We start from the raw sequence: 25,042 nt of genomic DNA, 5'->3' as shown, positions 1-25,042 counted from the left end.
AACTCAGATCAGCCATGTGGATTCAAGAGGGGAAATTTCTCTTACATTTTACTTCAATGCACATTTCATGACCATAGCAATTTAGAAAAATGTGAGTGTTCTGACAGGCCATGTTGATGGGGTGTTCACCCACACTTGCCCTGAAAGGGTTAATGCAAGGTAAGAAGGAAGCCAGCTACCCAAACAGGCCACAGCTGAGGGCAATCAGGTGGTATAAGTAATCCCCTGGCTGAATAAGGGAGCCCAGATGAGGAGGAAGGACCCGGGCTGAGTTTATCAAGCCAGGAAGCTGATAGCAGAGGGAGCTGCAGGGAAGCAGACTGCCCTCACTCCTTCAGAGAGGGGAGGTGTGTTTGCAGCTACAGTTACTCCCTGGGAAGAAGGAGCTGTGAAGCTGGCAAACCTGGGGAAGCAAAGAGGTAAGGAAAGGCCTGAGGTGAAAGGTGGTAAGGTGCAGGAGGGAACAGATCTTAGCTTCTTGATTAGAGGGTCCCTGAGCTAGAACTTGGGGTAGATGGTAGGCCCAGGTTCTCCTGCCAGCCACTGAGGAATTGGCACTGTGGGGTAATGAACGGGAAAACTGCCAGAGACTGCAAGCAAGGAAAGATTTTGATACCCTGGAAGGGGAAAATATATATAGTGACCTGGGTGGAGGGTCAAGTCACAAACAAGGAGAGAGAGAGTGCAAGCAGTAGGTTTGGTGTGCAAGGAGCAACGGAAGAGGCCCCGAACATGGAAAGAGCTAATCCCCACAGTAGTTTTGAGTGGATCCTGTGACATCATGGTAACCCTAAGGGTTTTGTAGGAATATATAAAAACAGCAACAACAAGTTTAGAGTCTGATCAAAGCCTACTAAAGTCAATCAAAAGACTTTAATTGACTTCAGGAGGCTCTGGATGAATCTGTATATAACCCCATTCATCCCAGTATCTCAAGTAGTTCTACAAACATTGTTGAACCTCATAACATCCCAGTGAAATAGGTAAATGCCATTATTATTACACTCATTTTGCAGCTGCATAGACAGAGGCATGGCCTGGTTAAGGGCCTGATTCAACACCTATTGAAATCAATTAGATTTTTTTTCCCATTTAACTTCTATGGGCACTGGTTCAGCCTTGGTGACAAGCCCAATACTGCAGAGAAAGTCACAGGCAGAGGTGGGACTAGATCCTGGTAAATATGAGACACTGATAAGTACGACACACTGGCATTCTGTATCACAGAGCTTTCTTTATGGCATATTATACAAAAAAATGCATCTTTTCAATATCTGCCACTGTCAGAGGATTAATCGAATCAGTAACATTTCAACATGGCTGGACATTTTTAAATCGGTTTTAAAAGCTCGTGTTAAATGATAACCTTTTCCCCAGTAGTGTAATCTATTTCCATATAACTCAACGACTAAGTCTTCATGATTTGAGAATTTGCTGTGAATTTATTATCAAGACACTGATTTAATATGATTTACATAACATTAATCAGAAGCTAAAGTGTGTAACAGTCCAAATCATAAAAAAGGAAAAACTTGTATAAAGACATGAATAGTGGGACAAAACAAAGAAATAGAGAAAACTGAAATATATTTAAAAAATGCAAAATAGGAGACATAAGGGAGAGAGTTGATGGGAAGAAAAAGAAAAAGCTAAAGAGCAGGTGTATATGAAAACAAAGGTACTTCCCAAATAAAGTTTGTACTTACTTAATTTTGACAAATTTACGGCATGGCACAGTATTTTTTACACAAGTTTCTGTCAAAGGATCCATATCCTCAACGATGACAAAGGGGGCCTCCTCCAGGGTAACAATACTCAAGTGGTTGTCATCAGGGTCACTGTCTGCGAAAGAACTAAATCTTGGCCATACGGAATATGTCAGGCTCAGAGTCTTGTTCTCCCATTTTCCCACCTGAAACATGGAGACACACACACTGCTGACATCTGCTTGCTTGGGGCTGTTGCTGTTTGAGATGTAACTTTTAGGGGAGTGGTACATAGTTGTAACAAACTATACTGCAAAGAGTCTTAATTTTCCATCAGAATTGGTTTAGAAATATTCAGCTGACACACTAAGAGAGAAACCAGTAGGGTCAAGTCAACTAAGGATATATAATTTTAAGAGGAAAAATGTAGGTAAAGGTCTGCTAGTCTCAATGACAACATTGATTTGTTATTTAAACCTTGGCTATAAGATTGTCAACATTTTGAAAATAATATTTTATGTTTGCACTACAGCAGCAATAGGCACCCCCAACTGTGCTATCTAAAACACATGCAATTGTCCCTGCTCCAAAGAATTTCCTATCTAGGAACAAAATGTACGTCTGTCAATTTTATGAGTGTTATTGGCATAACTCTCTGAAACAAAACAATACTTACCATCACCTCTCCCCTTTAGGCATTCTTCAGCAAAATACACACCTCGAAGCTTGGCATTTTTATTAAGAATGCCACCTTCTAGGTAACAAATTAACACTAATACAATAGAGAGTTGAATTAAAGGGACTCAGCAACCAGCAGACAGGCCTCAATCTGGAAATCTCTGCAGTAGCATTCTCTGGGTATTACAAGTGTCGACTGATTATCAATTCATCAGAATATTATCCTTGTATAATAGGTTAATATAACTGAGCCGCTCAGTAATAGCAACCATAATGTAATTTAAATTTAAAACCCTTGTAGGGTTAAAAATGCCTAAGAAGCCTCCACAGTAGCATTTAACTTCATGGTACGCCCACAACCCCAAAAAGGGAAACTACACAACAATGAGGATGCTAGTTAAAAGGAATAGTCACAAGGGTGAAATGTCTGCAAGCTGCATGCAGGCTATTTAAAAACACCATAATAGAGGCTAAAACTAAATGTATTGTTTCCTCTTCCCCCTTCCCCCCCACCCCCCACAAAAAAAAAAACCTCTAAGAGGACGAATAAATGCCACCATGGTTAGAGTAAAGAGAAGGTTTGAAGCAAGAAGGCATCATTGGAAGTCAAATCCTAGTGAGGAAAATAGAAAGGAGCATAAATTCTGGCAAGTAAAGTATAAAGGTATAATAGTGAAGGTGGAAAAAAAATAAAAATAAAAATAGAGCAGATAGCTAAGGACACAAAAACTAACAGCATTTTTGTTTAAATACATCCGAAGCAGGAAGCCTGCCAAATAGGCAGTGGGGCCCCTGGACGACTGAGGTGCTAAAGGAGCATTCAAGGAAGATAAGGCTGTTGCAGAGAAGCTAAATGAATTATTCGCATTGGTCTTCATTGCAGACAACGTGAGGGAGATCCCCACACCTGAGCCATTCTTTTTAGGTGACAATCTGAGGAACTGTCCAAGATTAAGGTGTCCTAATTGATAAATCAAACAGTAATAAGTCACCAGGACCAGATGGCATTTACCCAAGAGTTCTGAAGGAACTCAAATGTGAAATTGCAGCACTAACAACCCTGGAATATAACCTCTCTCTTAAATTAGCTTCTGTACCAGATGACTGATAACATAATGCTTATTTTTAAAAAGGATACAGAGCTGATCCTGACAATTACAAACCAGTAAGTCTAACTTCAGAACCAGGCAAATTGGTTGAAACTGTAGTAAAGAACAGAATAATCAGAGACACACATGAAAACAATATGTTGGGGAATAGTCAACGTGGCTTTTGTAAAGGGAAACATGCCTCTCTAATTCTTTAAGGAAGTCAACAAACATGGGGACAAGGGTAATCCAGTCGATATAGTGTACTTGGACTTTCAGAAAGCTTTTGACAAGGTCCAACATCAAAGGCTCGTAGGCAAAATAAGCAGTCATGGGATAAGAGCGATCAGTACCTGGTCAGTTTTCACAGTGGAGAGAAGTAAATAGCAGGGTCCCTCAATGATCTGTACTTGACCTGTGCTATTCAACATATTCATAAATGATCTGAAAAAGGGATAACAGTGTGGTGGCAAAATTTGCAGACAATACACTTAAGTCCAAAGTTGACTGCAAACAGTTACAAAGGGATGTCACTAAACTGGCCAACAGAATGACAGATTAAATTCAATGTTGATAAGTGCAAAGTAATGCCCATTGGAAAACATCATCCCAACTATACATACGAAAGGATGGGGTCTAAATTAGCTGTTCCCCCTCAAGAAAGATCTTGAAAGCATTGTGGAAAGTTCTTTGAAAACATCTACTCAGTATGCAGCAGCAGTCATAAAAGCTAACAAAATGTTAGGAACCATTAGGAAAGAGAGAGATAAGACAGAAAATATAATGCCATTATATAAATCCATGGTATGCTCACAACTTGAATACTGCATACAGTTCTGGTCACCTCATCTCAAAAAAGATATACTACAATTGGAAAAGGTACAGAGAAGCACAACAAAAATTATTAGGGATATGGAACAGCTTCCATATGAGGGAAGATTAAGAGGACATATTGTTCAGCTTAGAAAAGAGATGATGAAGGGGGAATAACAAAGGTCTATAAAATCATGACTGGAATGGAGAAAGCAAATAGGGAAGACTCATTTACCTCCTCACGTGACAAAAGATGGGGGGTCACCTGATGAAATTAATAGACAGAAGATTTAAAACAAACAAGACAATACTTTTCATACAACACACAGTCAACCTGTGAAATTCATTGCCAGGAAATGCTGCGAATGCCAAAAGTTTAACTGGGCTCAAAAAAGAATTAGATGAATTAATGGAGGATAGATCCATCAATGGCTATTAGACGCAACCCTATGCTCTGGCGTCTGATTGCCAGAAGCTGGGACTGGATGACAGGGAACGGATCACTTGAAATTGTCCTGTTCTGTTCATTCCCTCTGAAGCATTGGCAATGGCCACTGTCAGAGACAGGATACTGGGCTAGATGGACCAATGGTCTGACCCAGCATGGCCCTTCTTATGTTCTCATATTTTTACTGTTGTCAAAAGTGCAGAGTCATTTATTAAATCATTGTTAGAGCTGACTGAGGTAAAGAACTAACCATCTCACTTTTTTCTGTGACCTGTAAAAATGGCCAGCCCTAATGTCCTATTTGGCAAGCACAAATTCCAGTTGTGCATGTTTTACTTCTCATTACAAATAATGTATTCTAACTTGTTTTACTTAGAAGTGCAATAGCCTTAAAAGCTTAAGCAAGCAAGCAAAGCCTCTAACTTTAGAATAAATGTATTCTATCATTTTCTGCCTATTTTGAAGACTCAAGACAAATTTTAAATTTAAATTGTTTTAAAAATTTGTCCTCATTTAATTTTTTTAAATTACACACATTCCTATGGTAATGGCCCCAATCCTGATCAATCTTACAAAAGTTTTACACCAGTGTCACTTACGTGAATTCAGTGGGGTTAAGTCCTGATTTAAAATTGAATAATAGAGATTCAAATCAGGCTCAATATCTGTCTCTCCTCAACTAATCTTGACTCTTTCTGCTATCCAAGTATTACTTCAATACTTTGTGAACTCTTTTTATAGCATTCCCTCTTCAGACTGTTTATAACTGCTTTGTATCTTCAAATATAATTGCATGGTTTACCTGAGCCCTATGATGATAAAATATACAAATAAGCTATCAAGCCACTTAACATACATCCCAGGAATTTTTCCCAATCCCTGACTGACTTAGCGAAAACCATTTAATAACAACCATGAATCTGACAAACATTTGTTTCTCTAAAAAACAGGCTGGAAGTAACAGTACAATCTGTCAGGCCAGACTCATGAAAGCAAAGTAGGGTTTGGTGATACTTCTACATTTTTAGAAATTAAAAGAATAAATACTATTATTACTTTGTCATCTTTAAAAATTAAACTAATAGTTCAAAGAGCAAAGAGAATTGAATTTCAATACGAATTGAAAACTGACAATTTGAGGGATAGAGATCACAATCTGATAGCTACTGAAGTTTCAGTTTTGTATGAATTACGCAAATTCAGTCTTGCATTCAATTTCCCCAGCTACAGACACGCAGACGTCCAACACAAAACCCACAACATTCAATCCCCCCAAAACTACTGGGATGCACCTTTTGGAGAACTGGCCTGTTGTCATTCTGGCTTTACACCATTTTCTCTGCAGTGACATAAGTGAAGCTCTTCTTAATTGACTCGAGTGGAGAATCGGGCACCTGGCCTGAAAATCCTGCAGAAAGAGGATCTTCAGAAAATTCAAGGGACCCATTCCCAACATGAACAAAATCATTGGCTCAGCTGTGTGGCCATGAGTCATTCTGTGACCTTACTGGTGGGTATCAGAGTGTGCAGTAGAAGTTAATACTGCTCTTAAACATTTATTTCTCCTGTTTCAAGACATAAATTACTTATATTTAATTTTGTAGAGACCCATCCCACATACTATTAAATTGTATTGTAGTAGCGTCCAGTGGCTCCAGCAGGGATCCACTGTGCCAAATGCTGTACAAACAAAGGTATAAGAGACCATCACCCCCTCCAAAGAGTTCAAGGCAAAGCACATGCTTAAATCCATTCCCATTCAGAGCAGCACTTAAGCACATGTTCTCCCCGGCCTAATTTCTATTCAGTTTGTGCTTCCGCCTTCCTGGGATGCACAGGGACTCAGATCAATAATGCTGAATTTTAAAAGGAAGTGTGAGAATGGCTGCCTCTTATACACTAAGGCTAAAATTTTCAAAGGAGCCTAATAGGTGCCCAATTCGAAATCAAGGGGATTTTGGAGCCTGATTTCTGTATCCTACTCTGAAAGTTTCGGCCTGAAACTTGACAAAATACAACCCATCCCCATGTGATTCCATCCATGAATTTAGGCCATTGGGAGAAAAACAATTTCACGTGCATGAAAATAATCCTGTATATCTGTATGACAGAGCTGCATTTCAAAAAGGGATTGTCTGCCAAGTGACAGCATGTAATCCCATTTGCAGCAGTGTCCATGCTTGGGTGTGTTAGCACACAGACATTCTGTACATTTTTGCCCATGGTGAAACCATTTTATGAACTCCGCCAGTTGGTACTGGGAGAGTTCCAAAAGGATTAAAACTTCAATCAAATGAAGGGAAACATTGCAATAAAAATAATCAGAATTTCAAACTGCACAGAGTAGCAGCATCTACCCAGGGTTGCCGGGTGCCCTGTTTTTGTCTGGAATGCCCGGCTGAAAAGGGACCCTGGCGGCTCCAGACAGCACTGCCGGCCGGGCCGTTAAAAGTCCGGTCGGCAGTGCAGCAGTGTTAAGGCAGGCTCCCGGTGGCTCCTGTAAGAAGCAGCATATCCCCCCTCCTGCTCATAGATGTAGGGGCAGCCAGGGGGCTCTGTGCTCTGCCTCCACCCCAAGCGCCAGCTCTGTAGCTCCCATTGGCTAAGAACCGCGGCCAATGGGAGCTGTGGGGCAGTGCCTGTGGATGCGGCAGCACATGGAGTTGCCTTGCTGTGCCTCCACATAGGAGCCGGAGTGGGGACATGCTGCTGCTGCTGCTACTGGGAGCTGTCTGAGGAAAGCGCGGCCCAGAGCCTGCACCCCTGATCCCTCTCCTGCACTCTGAACCCCTCGGTCCCAACCTGGATCACCCTCCTGCACCCCAAACTCCTCATCCCCAGCTCCATCCCAGTGCCTGCACCCTCAGTTGGAGCCCTTAACCCCTCCCATGCCCCAACCTCCTGCCCCAGCCCTGATCCTCCTCCCACTCTCTGAACCAGTTGATCCCATCCTGAAGCACATTCCTACACCCCAAACCTCTCATCCCCAGCCCATGCCAGAGCCCGCACCCCCAGCCAGAGCCCTCATCACCTCCTACACCCCAACCCACTGAGCCAGCCCCGTGAAAATGAGCGAGTGAGGGTGGGGAGAGCGAGCGGCGGGGGGGGGGGGGGGGGATGGAGTGAGCCAGGGGCAGGACCTCGGAGAAGGGGCAGGATTGGGGCAAGGGTGTTTGGTTTTGTACAAGTAGAAAGTTGGCAACCCTACGTCTACCTCCCACCTGTCTATTCACACCAGTAAGAAAAATAGAAATAGGACATGGCCGGGATTCTGTGGATTTACCTGCTCATGAATATAGCAGTGCACTTGTAGACATAGCTACGTAAAGAGACAACATTCTGTATAATTTTAAAGGGTTTCTTGTTTGGCAAGCCACTGCTTCTTCCTATGATTCTGCTGAATCTCTGTCATACGTGGAAATATAATTACAAAAGCTGCCAACTGGAATCTATTTGTTCATATAAAGATGAGGATTAAAGAAAATGTTTCATAGTTTAGAGTTCTATGTTTCAATTACAGTTATTGCCTGAGGAGGAGAATTTAAAAAAAAAAGGGGGGGGGTGGCTGATTTTTAAGAAGTGCTGATCACTTACAACTGAAGATCAAGTCAGTGCAAACTCTGGGGTGCTGAGCTCCCCTCAAAATTAGGCCCAGTATCTATCACAACTGCCACTTTGAGGTAGGGGATTTACTCTAACAGTGTCAGCCTAGTAACTTATTAACTAACTAACCTGAAAGTTAGCGATACCATTGTATGTCAGCATTGTTCATCAGTGGACTCGAGTAAGACACACTCCTAGGTCTCAGTCATACAGACCCATCCAGATGTACTGCTATACACACAGAATGTCCCATTGACTTCAACTGGGCTCTGTGGTATCGGGGAATTAGTCCGAGTCTATTGGAAAGCTCTCCACTGACCAGCATGGCAAACAGCAACAAGCTGCTGTCAGTCTATACTGTATTGAAGCAGGAGGGGACAATGATGAGAGGAAGTGATAGAAAAATACTGAGGAAATCTTGCTGGTGACTTGAGAATGGCAGATCATGTGTAATGTTAATTAGAAAATGCCTGCAGGTTGCCCTTCTTAAGGAATGTTTGGGCTGGATATTGCTAGTTCTAATTAAGAACTGGTTAGTACAGTCACTGGATTTTCTCTGTCAAAGATACTAGACACATGAGTAAACAGCTCCCATCTTCACATGATATTTAGACTTCTGAGCAGTATGATGGCTGAACAGTATAAGTTTTTAATGAAAACACACAATTTATGTAAATCAGCCACAGCTCTGAATTTCAAAATCACATTTTTTTTCTAATTTATTTATTTTCATTTGGCATGCATATTTAGTTTTTACAGAATTGAAGTATTTAGTTAAAATGTAGGAAGGATTTAATATTAAAATTAACTTTGGAAGTTTTCTGGTTTGCATTTTTGTATGTTAAGTTGAATTATAGTATTGCTAATAAGAATCTGAATGATAGTACTAATGAGAGTTTTAAATAATACTATTTTAAATCTTCAAACATTTATTCTTCACCACATCCTTGTGCAGTAGATAAATATTCTCATTTTACAGACTGAGGGACTGAGGCAGAAAAGTGAAGGCTCCTACATCAGCAAGGAACTTAAGCACATACTTAACTTTAAGCATGTAACTGCTTTCCCAGATCAGGGCCCAAGTGATTTACCAAAGTCAATCACTAGTTAGCGTCCGAGACTAGTTAGCGTCCGAGATGTCTTATAATTGGGGAGTTCCAGGCTCCTATTATTATGCTCATACCACTAGACCACACATCCCTATATGTTAAAATAATATCCAAATCTTTGTACTTTGTAGGTTACACCCACCTCTGTTTATAACCAAGACAGTCATTCTGTCATTAGCTTCTAGTTCAAATAATACAGAAGGGTATTAGCTAATCACTTAGTTATCTTATTGCATAAGAGAAATGTAAATAACTAAATATAGCCAGATATGAAAGACAAGCCTTTGGCGCTTGATGAATATGTTTTTAATATTATCCCTTCTCTAAAGATTATTGCAAAGATAGATTTGAGTTTGCACAAAGGAAGAACTCTCATTTGGTCTAAATAGCTGACAATACGTTTTATTTTCAATGCCTTGCTGATTAATCCTTTCAGGCTGCAAGCAGTAATAGAACTGACCCTCTGATAATGCAGACTCTGGGTCTGTCCATTACAAGACTTTGAAAAAATAGATATCTCTTGAAACTAACAAGATGTTTGCTGTTGGGATACTGGCTCAGAATGTTCCAGTTTTTAGAAACAGAAATAAATGCCCAGAAATTAAATTACAGCACTGCTTCTGCTTCTACTATATTACCCAAGGCTTGGCAGAGTTAATGGATTATCCTAATGAAAGCAATGAAGCCAATTTAATTTGGACTTTAGCATAAACATTGAATAATATTAACCTTATTGATAGCAAATATGGGGCTACATATAGCAAGCAGGACACACTAGGCAAAATTTTCAAAAGGCTTAGGTCCCATGGGGACTTTCAATAAAACTCAGTCTCCAAAATCACTCTGCCTGTAAAATTTTACCCGCTACAATTATATTTGGAAAACTGCAGATACCATGGACCGTGAGTAGTCTTTCTGATTTGTAAGTTTGGCATTAAGGCTTTGTGTGTGTATTGGATCTTACCCTCTGCAAAGTAGTGATCCCCAGCTTGGATGCATTCCACTTTAACTGAAATATGCAAAAGTTATTTTCAAGGTATGGTGCTAGGGACGTTAGGTTTTTCGAAAAACCTATCTCAAAATATATGGCCATTTTTAAAAGTATCTTTACTCAGAGGCCACTGTTTGTTTTTACTATCTATGAATAATGTACTTTAATTTGGGTTTAAATATGATCTTGTAACTCTTTTGAGAATCAACTCAGTGAGGAAAAACTGTTCATATTTAAGCCATATTTTTGACTAATTTTAAACTTTTATTGGGGGAAACTGCCATTGTTGGCAAGTGTTGGACTGCCATTCTAATCAGATTTTTATTAATTATTATTATTAACAACACTTTGCACTTAAAAGGTTTCATGTGAGGGACTTAAGTACTTTACAAACATTGAACAAACACATCTTGGGTAGTAGATAATTGAATAGTTGAACATTTACTATACAGGGAAATATTTTGCCAAAGCTGGGCAATTTGTATGCAATTACACATAATGGTTTGCAATTCAATGCGATAATGCACAGACTTGATTTTTTGTTCAATTCTCAACACCTGATTATGCCTGATTTTTAACTATATGAAACCCACTGATTTAACAGGAGTTTGAAACTTCACCCTCCAATCAAGTCTGAAAATCTGCTGTTGAGCTGAATTGGGTTAGTCTTTTAAAAAGACACACACAAAAAATCAATTTGATTGATGTATATTGGTATCACTGACAAAGGTACACTACACTGACCCTGTTTATTCTGATGCAACAGATTTTAATTTATATTCTCTAAGAGCTAAGCTACATTTGATATGTAATACATTTGGATGTAGAACCTCAAAAGCAGGGGATGATCTCTCTCAGCTATGAATGAATTAACTTCAAAGCTTTTCAATGGTGTAGCAGTAGGAGTGCAGTGCTTGGGGGGAGATGAACGTACATTGGTAGTAGTCTTCCATCAAGGACCTCTGGAAATATATTGGGTCAAGAAACATGTTCTGCTGGTTTAAAATGTAGCTTAACTAGATCTATATCAATGCAATGGGAAAGCTAACATTTTATAGAGTGCCGTTTGTATGCACAAACATAATATATTCTGATGAAAATAGGCATTTTAGCTATCAATCTAAAACATGGGGAAAGGCGCATGTATTACCAGTATATTTCTTACAAGTTTGTTGATCTTAATTAGCATATATTTGCCAAAGGGCCTTTTAAGAAGAAAATAAATCACTAAGGTGCTATAACAATTTTCTCTTTCCACAGACCAATTCCAGCACCATTAGAATTTAAATTGGAAAAAAAAATATGCTCCAAGAATTATCTGAGTTAAACATCTAACCAGGAGAAAGGCTCTGCATAATAAACTGCACAGTGAAGGTAGCAAATCCATGGAGATACTATTCAATGCAAAATACTAACCTGTATTGGTGGATGAATAATGGTTTAGTATTGTGGGATAAAACATCAAGATGCAAAATTAAGTGTATTTTATAAGTAAGTATAAATATCAGAGTACTTAGGGCTCATTTGAGAGGATGGTATATGATTTTTAAACCAACATCTAAAGAAATCTCCAGAAAAAATCACCCTTTTTAATATAAGAAAGGGAGCAATTGCACGAAAGAAAATGATAGAATGTTTTCACACATATAATTCTAGTCAATGAGTGAATGAGATGCTGCATGCTCAGCAATATGAAAGGCAATGGAAGCGCTCTGCTGTAAGACCTGCTAAGAGGGGATTCTAATCAAGACACATGAACACAAATTTATAGCCTGCCACCGCAGCTACCAGGTCTTCCTCCACCAGATAGCCTAATCCTTAAATGCCTCTCCCTCATCCCTAGTGAAGGGTTGCAGGGTTCCTCTATTCCTCCCTCAACAAAAAAGGAGAGCAGAGCATGCGGGATGTTGCTAGTTTATCAAAGGGCACTTTCAGAGACTGTCTCCTCTCAAGACGACAAAGGGGAAAAGAAGAAGACCAGCAGGGACATTCTTCACTCCCCTTTCCACACTTGAGGCCAGGAGAGATTAGGGCCTGACAATAGTTTCAGATTCATTTCTGCTGAATTGTGAAAGGATTTACTTCCTTGCCAGGAGAACACACTCCATGTGGCTAGAAGCACATGGGCTTACAGTCAAAAGCCCATGAAGGTGAGCCCAGAGCCAATCTATTGCAGAGGCATTTGTAGTACGACAAATTTGCCATTAGGATTGGTTTCAGAAGCACAAAGCATCGCAATAGAAATCTGACCCTACAATAAGGAGCACTGCAACAAGGCTTTGATTCAATTCCTTACAGGGAGAGGAGAAAGCTGTGCTGTTCAGTTCCAGGACTTTGGTTTAGTTCAATCTGCTCATCACTGTGATCAATTATAGGAACAAGAGGAGATTGTTTCTACTAATCAGACTGTGCACTACAGGAAAGAGTCCAGCTGAGTTGTTCTTCACTTATTTCTGGTTCAAGACATATGGGTTTAGTCATAGGACATTCTCTATTCTCCACACTCAGCTGCTCTGTAGCTATTTCCTCTTTTCTCCATTCTCCATCCCAGCTATTTCAGCTTCCATTCACAGTTAACCACACTGGCCTACCAGCACAACAGACAACTCCTATGTGAAGACCCTGTGAGTCTGACAAGTACCGCTTCAGCTGTCAGTAAGCCTCTTACATCACTTAGTACAGCACTAATAAGGAGACCACGTAAATTCTTGGTTATCACCATCAAGAAGAACTGTTACCATTAATTCTTAATAGGAATATAAAAAGGTATTCCAACAGAAGATCCAACGTTCTGAAGTCTTAACACAAATCTTTGTGTTCAGTGCCATTTGTTCTCTGCCAGTGTACATCCTGCTGGGCATGAATAAGCCATAACTGCCAAAATGTAGGCTATGCAAAATATTGTCAAATACATAAATGGAAGTACTAAACAGAAATAGTGAGCATTGCTACTTGTTGCCATAAGCTTTAAAAAGTTCTCAAGCAGCATTTTTCTTCCCTTGCCTATATGTACATTTTGATTATTATTGATGGAGATATTTTTGTCTGTGTCACGAAATTAACAGTTACCGATATTTATCAATAAAAATCAAATCCTTTTAAGCCTACCTATAATGTAGTTGGATGTAATTTGCACTTTTTTATACACTGCTGGTGATATATCCTTTCTGATTATGTCCAGGAAGTGCATGGGTTTAACTATTTTTCTTAGTTACAGGTATCCATTTTCTAGGCAGCCTGCTGAAGGCACCATATTTCATGTCTCATAACACAAGCACTTCTGGGCTAGTGTTCAACATGGGAAGAATCAAGTAATTTTTCTCTACTATTCCTTTTAAAATCTCTTTTCCCATTGTGGTAATGTGATTTTTTTTTTCGAGTGACATCCATTTAATTGAGCAGTAAATGCACTATAGAAGGACCCTTTGGAACTCTGCATTATGTAACCTGGAAGATGGAGCTATTGAATAGTTCAGAGACAGGTCTGAAAAATTTGATTTATGCTCCATCCCTAAATCCAATTAGCTACATATAGTTACAGTCTACAGCAAATACATCTATAGAAAAGAGAATAGTCTGCTTAGAGGGCAAAGGGCATAGAAATGTTTGTGTCTGGAAAGAGAGTCTGTTTAAAGATCCCTAAGAATCCAATTAAAGTCAGAGAAATTACAAGTGGGAGTAAGATTACTGTGAGCAGACATCACAGTGATGGGACCATATGTGTGTATATAGAAACTTCATTGAGGTGGAGCCTGTAATTTAGGGTAATACACAGTACAGGGATACTGTAGTTTCCCAAAACAGACACTGTGTGTGTGTGTTTCTCTCTCTCTCTCTCACACACACACACACACACACTTCCATATACAAAGGTTTTGAATCTCTGTTAAGTATAAAACTCAACACAGTTTTAACTATGAAACTGCGACCACTGCTTCCGTAATACACGCATACAGTATACATTTGTAGGCACGCACGCACACACACACACAAATATACTTAAAAGTTCCTACATTCTTGCAGCCATGTCTTGCATCTTCACTTGGATTTGGGAAGTTTTCCCTTTGTTTTGGTTTATTCTCTCCATGACACAGGTGAAAATACACAACACAGCTGAGAATGCAGGAGCTTGTTTGATGTCAGATAGAAATATTAGTTATTAGAGCCTCTCCGCATTCAGTCTTTACCAAAGTAACCCAGTGAACTGGCTAGAAAAAACATTTTCTGACAACATCTTTTTACATGTACATTTTCTGCCAACTACAATTGGCAATAGTCAAAGAAGGTGATGATAAATTGTTAATCTTTATGTTAAACATATTTAGACAAAAACAGCTAAACTCTCAAAACATAACATACAGAATAGCTCATTACTGTACATTATAGAAAATAGATAAATCAAGTCACTGTAACTAGTAATATCCTGGCTGCAGACCAGAATAATTGCAGGGAAGTAAAGAAAAATATATGCCACATACACCAAACAATTTCTGAAAGGAATAATCAGATATAAAGGTGCAACCTGTAGAAAGTCAATATTATCATTGAAATGGATACCTTGATGTTGTGGGGGGAATAAAGCATCTTAACAATAGGATTCCATTCAAAGGTTTTTGCAATCTATGTGAGGTACTATGAACTGTCCGATTATATTTATGGTTCTAAAACTTTTCAGGATATTCGAACATAAGTAATCAAAGGAACAGTATGTTAATAAATATTTGACAAAGATTATACATGAAAGAGTGGATGCTATACAACAAATAGCACTATGACAGGGCAGCTAACTAATGCAAAAGCATCATTGCAATACTTTGCATTAGTATAATTCAGAATATAATATGCTTGCTAAATTACAAGACTATTATTCATAATCCTTTTGTAACAAAGTGACAGAATGAGATGAATAGCTACATCTGCTCTCATTACTGTTCAAACAGGCACAGTCCCTTTCAGAACACATTTCAATTGCAATCTATAATAGAGCACATGCTTTCTTTTTCTCTGAAATACCAACAGGTGTGATGAAGATGTACAAACTTGGAGTATCTTACTCATATCAAGAAATTAATACCAAGCAAACATATGGCCTGACATACACTTTTTGTAGGAAAACTAGCTGTTTCCTTTGTTCTAGTGGACTTCTCCAACTATTCTTTGGGAATACTTCATCTTAGTTTTAGGTCAATATCTGGAAACTACAAGATTTGATCAATTAAGCGTGTCAGTTTAGTAACAACAGACAATGGCAGAAAACTACCACTAAAAACAAACCTTTCAAAATTCAGGGGTCCTGCACATGCGTATCACAACATGTGGTATACCTTATCCAGTGCATCAAAAGTGCCCAACAACTATGTGGGTGACTCCAGCCAATCACTAAGCTCACAAATGAACTCACAGAAAAATGATAAAGGACAAAGACCCCATATCACCTGTGGATGAACACTTTCCAAAAAGTGATCATTCCATATCTGATCTTACAATACTCATCCTCAAAGGAACCCTGCATGCACCTTCAGAAGGCAAGCCTGGGAACTTAAATTCATGATGTTAGACACCACATATCATAGACTCAACAGGGACACTGGTTTCATGGCTCATTACAACAATTTGTAACACACACCTGCCAGCTAACCCTTAATGGCCCACTTCAAACTCCTATTGCCTAACAATCTAACCCTTATTGCCCACTCCATTTCGATGGCCTCCTACAACATGCATTACCCCTCATTCTTAACAATCTGCCCCAACTTGTATTTAACTTATTCTGATTTCCTTCCCAAGACTGAAGAAGAGCTCTGTGTATAACTTGCACCTTCCACCAACAGAAGTTGATCCAATAAAAGATACTGCCTCACCCATCTTGTCTCACTGCAGAGAAAAGCATGAGAGAAAACTCCTCTTCTTAGGAAAAAAGCATTTGCCATACCCCTTCCATTGCAAAATATGATGCATGGCAGAATACAGAATACTGCAATCACTTTATATTTTTGAAGGTCCTCTTGCACGACACTTATCTAGATCCCAGTTTCCTCAATTACTTTAAGATACAGCATGCTACAATTAATACGTATATGTGTTAATAACAGGAAACATTAATTCTAGATAGTCACCTGAAGGTCTTGAAGAAGTTCAAGAAACACTGGAACCTCTGACCTTCAAAACTGGGTTGAAAGCCTCACAAGGGAGACGATGCAGCTCTACCCCTTATTCCTCATCCCACTCCTCTGTGGACAGGAAAGCCCAGATACTCTGGCCCTCAGGCACTAGAGTAATAAGTGAGGTGTGTGTATACATACACCTAGAGTATAGACAGACAGCAGCAGATCAGTCACACAGGCTATTGCAGTCCTGAGTGGTTTTCCCGCTGCTCCTTAGTTTGTGGAGAAAAGTCCCAGTGCACAGCATAATTCTTTCAGCTCCTGTGCTGAGATCAGGATTCCATCCAGCTAGTCTAGTGCAGCATAGTTTTGTTTAGTGCAAGTTTTCAAATAAGCCTGAGAAGTACTGGGTTAAATATAAGCCTATGGTATGTACACTGGGAACTCTCTAATAATGCAGGTTTAGCATTTCACTATAATAGGAGAGTACTACTCAGGCCAATGACCCCCTCTCTTCACCTCCAGATTGATGGTTTGACAGCTGCCCTCTTGGCTGATGCGTAGGGGACTGAATCAGGGACCTTCCAAAACTAAAAGCATGAGCTGCTACAGCTTGAGCTAAAGTGCCAAGAGAATCTATACATTGGGGTTGTGACAATTAATATCCTCTGTGGATTGGCCCAGAAGGGGACCTGTACCACACGCACACCAGTGGGTTATAGGGACAACCTTGGCAGCTGAAGTAGCCTCTGGATGGCCATGCCTTCACTCCCAGTGGGAAACAGCTCCAGCACAAATGCCCCTGCTCCTGTATTCTTCCACTGGGACCAGCTGCTATAAAAATAGGAGTCCGGCATTCTTCACCACTCCTCCACAATAGTTACAACTCTTCCCCTATTTTTCAGCCAGGGAGGAGGAGGAGAATGGTGATTATTCTTTTGGAACACAGAATTTAACAACTGCTTGGTAATAACTGATGCATTCCAAGGAAATTAGCTAAGTACAACACCGATACAATGAAGTGAAATTTCATTATAATAAAAACTATAAAAAAAAAAAAAGCCAAGTGGTTCACTGAAAAGCAGAGATGCAATTCTGGACTTTAACTCTGTTCTGAATACAGTTTTATGTATGAACACATCTAGAAATATGTTGTGTTTGCATTTTAAATAACATGACTTTAAACAGGACTTTGCAACAAAGGTAGCCAAGAAAGTGTGTTGCTACATCTACTCTAGGTGTAAAGTCCTGTTTAACATCAAGTTAGAACATATTAGCCCCATGACAGAGTTGCCTATAAGAAGGTTCCATTGTATATTTCATGTGAGGAATATGTAAACAAATGGACATTTGGTTCCCAGTTATTTCAATTGTTCTAGTTAAAAGGTATATGGTCTCCCCATATTTTTTATTGAAAGTACCATGGTGTGATCTGAATTGCCAACAAAATTGCAGCTTCACTTCATCTACTTTGGATGCGATGATTTCCTGAGAAATTATACTCGGTACTATATTACCTTAGTGATTTTTCAACATCACGGTAATTTGACAGCAAAAAGCTTTCCAAAATCTGAACCAGTGTTCTGTTTTTCAGTTCTAAACATGGACAGTGTTGCTTCACTTGTAATGTTGTACATGCTACACTTCTTCTATTGGCTATATGAAACAGGAGATTTTTTTTGCCAGACGGAACACTCCATGGAGAACTTAGTTCTCTTATCTAGGACAGGGGATTCGCCCACCACAAGCCCCCTGTTTTTCTGATATGCACATCATGTCTTGCACATCAGGGCTGACTCCTCCTTCTGTACGTTAATCAAAGTGCAAAATCAAGCCCTTGACCACATACAGTAAATGCAATATTAATGCACAGTTGGAATTTTAATAAGTTTGGACATGTGGAAGTGAAGGTTCCTATAGCAACATGAGATTTGGAACAGACTCAGCTGTGTTGTACCTACAATATAATATTTTCTACAAACATTTTTACAAGAAGCAGGAGTAAAGCAAAAAATGTTTTTTACATCTCACTAATTTATTATACATTTTTTAAAAGTCTTATTTCTCTTTTCCCACTTGCCCTAGAAATATGAGATATCAGATGCTCACTTCCCTTTCTGTGTAGGAGGACAGACATGAACAGTGATGTGATATACAAAGCTATAACCTGACCTCTACTACTTCCTCCCTCCAATCTAGGAGCAAGGGAATGGTAAGTCTCACTCTCAGTTTATAGCACCATTTGACATTACTCTATAGACTGGGGTTCTTCAGAAAGAAAAGGATTTGAGGATATTGTAGCTAATTTTATAAAGAAAAAATAGCAAGCAGGAAAAATGTTTCTAACAAATAAGGCTATGTGTTTATCTTTACACATCACAGAATAGTAATAAAGCACAAAAAATGTTTTTATCCTGTGCTCACCTTTATATATGTAATATACTCTTGTTTAAGTGTAATATGTTCCTGCTTTTGCTATTAAATGTTCACCATGAAGTAAGGTTTAGTATAGGATATGCAAAGTAGCTGAATTAATTTTTCTCTAGGAACTTAATTTTGCATTTGATATTTTTTATCTATTTTTACTATACTTTAATATCAGATTGATATAATATCAATATAAAATCACTTTAATATCAGATATGTTTTTTGCATTTAATTTCCTTGGCTTTAAAAAAAAAAGAGGCTATGTGATTCATGCTTAAAATGTTTATATTTAAATAGCCCCAAAAACCTTTGAAGTCCACATCTCCGTGAGGTCAACTGAACAGGAAAGGATGATACCTTATTGAGGTGAACAGATGCTACTGTTTGGCAGTGGAACGATTTCTGCAGGGCTAGTTTAACAGGGCAGCAGCACATCACACTGTATTAGAGCTAGGGGTGGTGTTGCTTACGCTTGCATTTTTATCCAGGTAGACCATTTCAATGAAGCACACACATTACACACTCCATGTAAACGGTCTTGCCTCAGAACAACAGTCCCTGTGCCCAGCAAGAATGGGAAGGAGAATACATACTTGTGGAGCCTCTTTAGGATCTATCATGACATCTTGGTGGATGCCTACTTAACATTCCTAGAAGTGATTTTCATAACTATTATTCATTCAAGCAACGTTTTTCAAACTTGGCTGTGGACCACCCACTCCCTCCCCTCTCCCCCTCCCCCTAACACTATTTATACACTTTGTGTAAGTTTCAAAGTTTGCATGTCTGAGTCATTTATAGAGGGAAAGTGATTCTTTTATTATTTTTACAGTGAGAGCATGTACCTTTTTTCAGCCTGTAACAACTCAGCTATGGCTGAATGGATTTTCTGCACATTTAAACCTTGCAGCTAAATCCAGCATAGGTATTTTTAGTCCCGAAAGAGAAATGTTATGGAAGTTATAATCAAGTACAAAAAGATTATTATACTATGAGCAAAGGGAAACTGAATCAAGGGGTTTCATATTAAAACTTGTACCTGAAGGAGAAAATTAGATAAAAGCACTTCACATTAAACAGAAGCAATTACTCTTCGTTACTCACATTATAAAGGAACTATACTGCAATTTGTATGTACATTTGCTATACTACAAGGACTACTGGATTGTTGTACTATCAGTATTTTGCGTGAATGACCCATATAATTAGATACTAGGATTTATAAAATCCCACTGAAACAGAACTGTGATACAACCTATTGAAACGCTGCCAGTTGAAGTAAAATTGTGTCCATCAGGAAACCAACAAAAGGAAGATGTTGGCTCTAAGTTTAATAATATATTTACACTGTTTGAAAGGTGTCAGACTTTCTGTCAGACTCCTACTAGAGCAAGAAGAGGGGAAACGTTAGATAAACCTGTAATAAAATTAGATAAAATGACACTGTACAGATCTAAGTGTCCACACTCAGTTTGTTCCTGAAACTCGTGAAGGAAGCAACTGAGGTGTATGGTATATGAAGGAAACTCTAGGAAGGCACATGGAGCATTGTCTATCCATACCAGAAGAAAGACTGGAGGTCATGTATGTGGTTTAATTAGGCCACAACTTCATTCACTTATAATATGTGGGAGTACCCAGCAACAAATTGTACAATGCAGGGAAGAGGGGGTAAGCTTCCCATTGGTCCAGACATAGGAGACCCAAACCCCCTTCCTCAGCTCCCTTAAGAAGACCAGGAAAAGAACAGGGGTCTGCTCCGCACTGACAAGATTTAGGAGTTCTTTCTTTCAAAATTTTTTTCCAGTCCAATTTACCCCATAGTCATATCCCTTCCATACAGAGGACATGCACTGGATGTCCTCCACAAGAAGGTGGCAGCAAAATACTTGGCTGCCTCCCCCATTCCCACTAGGTACCCAGATGTCCACAAATTCCCTCTTTTATTTTTAAACCAAGGTGAGCCTTATTTGCATGCAGTGTCTGCTCCCAGGCTGCCACAGAGTTGCAGTGGGTACAGCAGAGATGATAAAGATTTGCATAAACGGTTAGGTTAATACCTTCTCATGTCTCCAAGTTGAAATTCACGAATTCTCATACCTTGTCTGAAGCTGCACAATGGAACTATAATGCTTCAAAACATGTCTGGTTACATGTAGCAGAGCCTATACTCAAGTCCTCCCCACTCTCATATGGTGGTCACTTGTTGAAATAGACCCAAGTATTTCTTTGAAGTCTGGAGAGTGTTCACATCGAGGAGTTTGGACATGATCTGTCCCCTGGTAAGTTTCCCTAAGCAGTTACTAGTTCAGTTTTCAAAACTCTATCAAACCATTTGCTTTGGTGGTCCCTTAAGACAAATTTAACTATATAAAGTGTATGAAATTATGATACTATGAGGATCACTGGCTATGTCTTAAACCACTTTCCCCTTGAGCTGGCTCATACAAATACTGACCTCACAGTGTGTAGTTATCAAAGTGATTTTTCCACAGATAATATATAATAGCTAGACTAGTGCATATTTAAAAATAACATTTAAGTTTTTAGTGATGGTTAATGAGCAGAATATTCCTCAAAATATTCAGATTTACATGTTTAGTTCACACTGCAGGGTTAATAATTTAATTCATGTCAATGAATGTAAAGAAATACATCATGTGATATGGTAAACCCTCTCTGCATGGCTATCATGTTTACTGAGACTACAGTAACTCATTCTTGATCATACAAATTGAGCTCGGAAACTGATTCAGCAACATTTAGGCAAACTGGAGCCCCAATCCTACATTCTGTGTGTACCCCAGATGTGGATGTCACGTGACTTTATGGATTTCAATGGGAGCTTTGGTTTCCCAAGCAACGCATGGATCAAGCATTAAGAATTTAAAATACATCTGTCATACCTCTGCCTATTTTTCCCAGGTCCTGATACAGCAGGCATTTTCTCAGTTCCAGGTTATGGCATGTTACTCACAATTAACTTGATTAATAATCCCACTCTTTTCAAATGTGTGCATAAGATTGACAGAATCTGGCCCTCAATAAATGCACTTTCAATGGGAATAGTATAAGAGTGAAGATTTGTAGGATCAGTCTCATAATATATTTATTAATGTTCTAGATCATCACAGTGTACAGCATTAGCATTTATCAAAGAAAACAGAATTACTTACTAGCTACAGTGGATTTTTTTCCATGGAGCACATTCCCTGGACATGGAGGTTTACATGCACCAATAACAGCTTAGCTCTCAGTATAATTAAATGCATTCTAGCTGCAGTCACGATTCAGAATCTCCAGCCAAACTTTGAAAGAATTAAGATTAACACTCGAAAGGAATTTAACACAATGTTTTTTAATGAAAAATATTTTGAAACAAATATTGACCATTTATAGCTTTACTGCCAGGCAGATTATTATTATTATTATTATTAATTATTATTATTATTGCTGGTAGGGAGAGCAGGACATGACATTTTAATTAGCAGTCAAAAAACTTTAAAACATGAAATTATTCAAATTAATAAAAATGCGAAGAGGTTTTTAGATTGTGTTTGGATTTTCAAACCCATCCAAATTTAGGAAAGATTGTGGGGTTCACTCACTCCTCCAGTGTGAGCTCAGTATAATTAGTGAACTCGGAAGAAATTGCAGAGCAGTCTCCAAAAAATTCTCTGATCCACATGGCATATCTTGACCAATATTCTGCTCTTCCAATGCATACAGAACTCCTAGTGACGACAAAATGACAGATTTGTGTCACCGATATTAATGGTAATACTGCCCATACGGAGAGAGCAGATTATCATAGTGGAGTATACTTCCTGCTGTAGGTCACAAAAGACAATTTTCTTATCTTAACTGAACGTATAAAATGTTAGTGCCCACTCTTAGATCACCACATTAGGTGATTTCAGATTTGTTAAGATTTCGAAAGCTGGAAGCCATGTATCATTGGGACTTATTTGATAGGATATAATTTAAAAAGTCAGTTAGGACATGAGAAAATAAAGAAGCCTGGACTGAAAAAGTGTTTGTGAAATAGTATATTAAAAGGGGAGGAAACTAAAACATTCAAGACTATTATACAATAAGAACCCAATTCTGATGTTAATGGCAGTAGATGGTGGCTATATGACAGAAAAAATTTAGTCCTAGATGCTAAATTGCCGTTTTAAACACTAAACTCCACTTTAAAAATATTTACACCCTATAAATTGCCATGTTTGCTATCTATATGATAAGATTCAAGGAGTGTCACTCTGTGTGTCATTCTGAAGCTTAAAATGGCTGTTGAATCACTATGAATTGATAAGAACAGAATAGTTGACAGCTCTTTGTTTAGAATATCACCAAGTTGAATCATCACTGGGTTTTGCAGTCTGCTACTGTCCGATTCTTAAATTCTCAGCCACTTAGACTTTGCAAATGACACCCAAGCAACAGCAAGGCACGTGTCTATGCCATTGCTGGGTAAGGAATCGTGTCCCTAGCCTCTGTTTGTCAGAGGGTGGAGATGGATGGCAGGAGAGAGATCACTTGATCATTACCTGTTAAGTTCACTCCCTCTGGGGCAATTGGTATTGGCCACTGTCGGTAGACAGGATTCTGGGCTGGATGGACCTTTGGTCTGACCCAGTATGGCCGTTCTTATGTTTTTATGCCAAGAGTCCAAGACCATTGTGATATCAGAAGTATATTCAGATCACTCCCCTTACTTTGCAGCTACTTTGCATGCAATAACTTTACTGGTTGTATGAGGGAGACTCTACAGATGGTGGATTATTTGGCATAACGGCCTCACCTGTGCAACCACATGGGCTGTCAGCAACTAGTTCTGCATTAACCGGCATGCCTACAGGATGTAGTAGTACTAACACAATTATTAGAGCTGGTCATATTTTGTCTTAAATATGCTGTTTTATCAAAGCGGAAATATTTTGCAGAGATGTACTCATTTTGACAAGTTTTCGGACAGGAAGGTTTCTGTGGTCCTATGTGGCTTCTCTAGCCACTTTTGACAGACACCCGTGAATTGAAAACTTGACCTTTTTGATCCAAAAATAATCAGATGTTTTAAAACAATTCTATTTCGTAAAAATGTTTGAGAGCTTTTGTTGTCATTCCAATGCAAAACAAAAACAAATTTCAAAACCTCCGAAGTTGTTGCAAAATGGAACGGCCACCCAACAGCCAGCTCTACTATCTATCAGGCAAATACTGTGCACTTACAGACAGCCTTACATCCAAGGACTTCAAATCACTAATGAACGAAGATTCAGCATTCCTATTAGGAATGTTATCTGTGTTTTACAGAAGGAAAAACTAATGCACAAGAGACCTACCTAAGGTCACTCAAGATTTCCAGAACAAAACCAGGAGTAGAACCCATAAGCCCAGATTCCCAGTTTTGTGTTTTAGCCACATGATCATCCTTCCCTTACCTTCAGGCAGTGGCATGCACATATGAAAGTATATGCTGCACGTATATGCAGCCTAATATAAACATTCTGCTGAAATTGAACACATACCATGTCACCAATCTATTTTGGGGATTTGCTTACATTTACGGTCAGAATAGCAGTGTATTGACATCAACAAACTAGGAATTCAGAAGTATTTCACGGGAGAGGGAGCTCTACTGAAATTCTCTCTTTGCGCCTTTCAGTACATTAATATGCAGACAAATGCTCACCTTCTCCCACTTCCGGTCCTTGTTCAGCACTATCACCACCAGCTTTGGGTGTGCCTGGTAGCCATCTTCTGTGAAGGACAAATCTTTACCTTCCCAAGTCACATTCATCATAAACCTAGGAGGAAAAAAAAAAAGTTTAGTGAAAAATGAATGAGCTGGCCAACAGTTAACGAGCAAGCTAATTCATACATCAGAACAATACTGATGAAATACACACACATTAAATCCCATCACTGCTGTGAAAATCCTAGGTCTGCAGCTGGAGTCTCTGGGGCATTCCTTGAAGGGAAGAAAAAGCAAAGTACTATATACACATGACTTGCACTGCAGAGGTAGATGGTTATTTCCCACCTTGTTACTGGATTTGCTTTCATCAA

The 25,042-nt window shown here is 39.0% G+C and overlaps 1 protein-coding gene across 1 annotated transcript in view; it reads right to left on the bottom strand.

Moving 5' to 3' along the window:
• The window catches only part of GRIN2A (glutamate ionotropic receptor NMDA type subunit 2A), a 301,852-nt gene that overhangs the window by 93,148 nt on the left and 183,662 nt on the right, over positions 1-25,042 (bottom strand). Inside the window, exons 5-6 of the mRNA XM_048867039.2 lie at positions 24,666-24,780; positions 1,707-1,912 (exon numbers count right to left, since the gene is read on the bottom strand). Coding sequence (XP_048722996.2) covers positions 1,707-1,912; positions 24,666-24,780 — 321 coding nt within the window. The remainder of the gene's footprint in view (positions 1-1,706; positions 1,913-24,665; positions 24,781-25,042) is intronic.

Source organism: Caretta caretta, chromosome 10 (assembly GCF_965140235.1).
Source record: "Caretta caretta isolate rCarCar2 chromosome 10, rCarCar1.hap1, whole genome shotgun sequence".
Taxonomy (NCBI): Eukaryota; Metazoa; Chordata; order Testudines; family Cheloniidae; genus Caretta; species Caretta caretta.
This window is presented reverse-complemented; position numbering and strand designations above follow the sequence as displayed.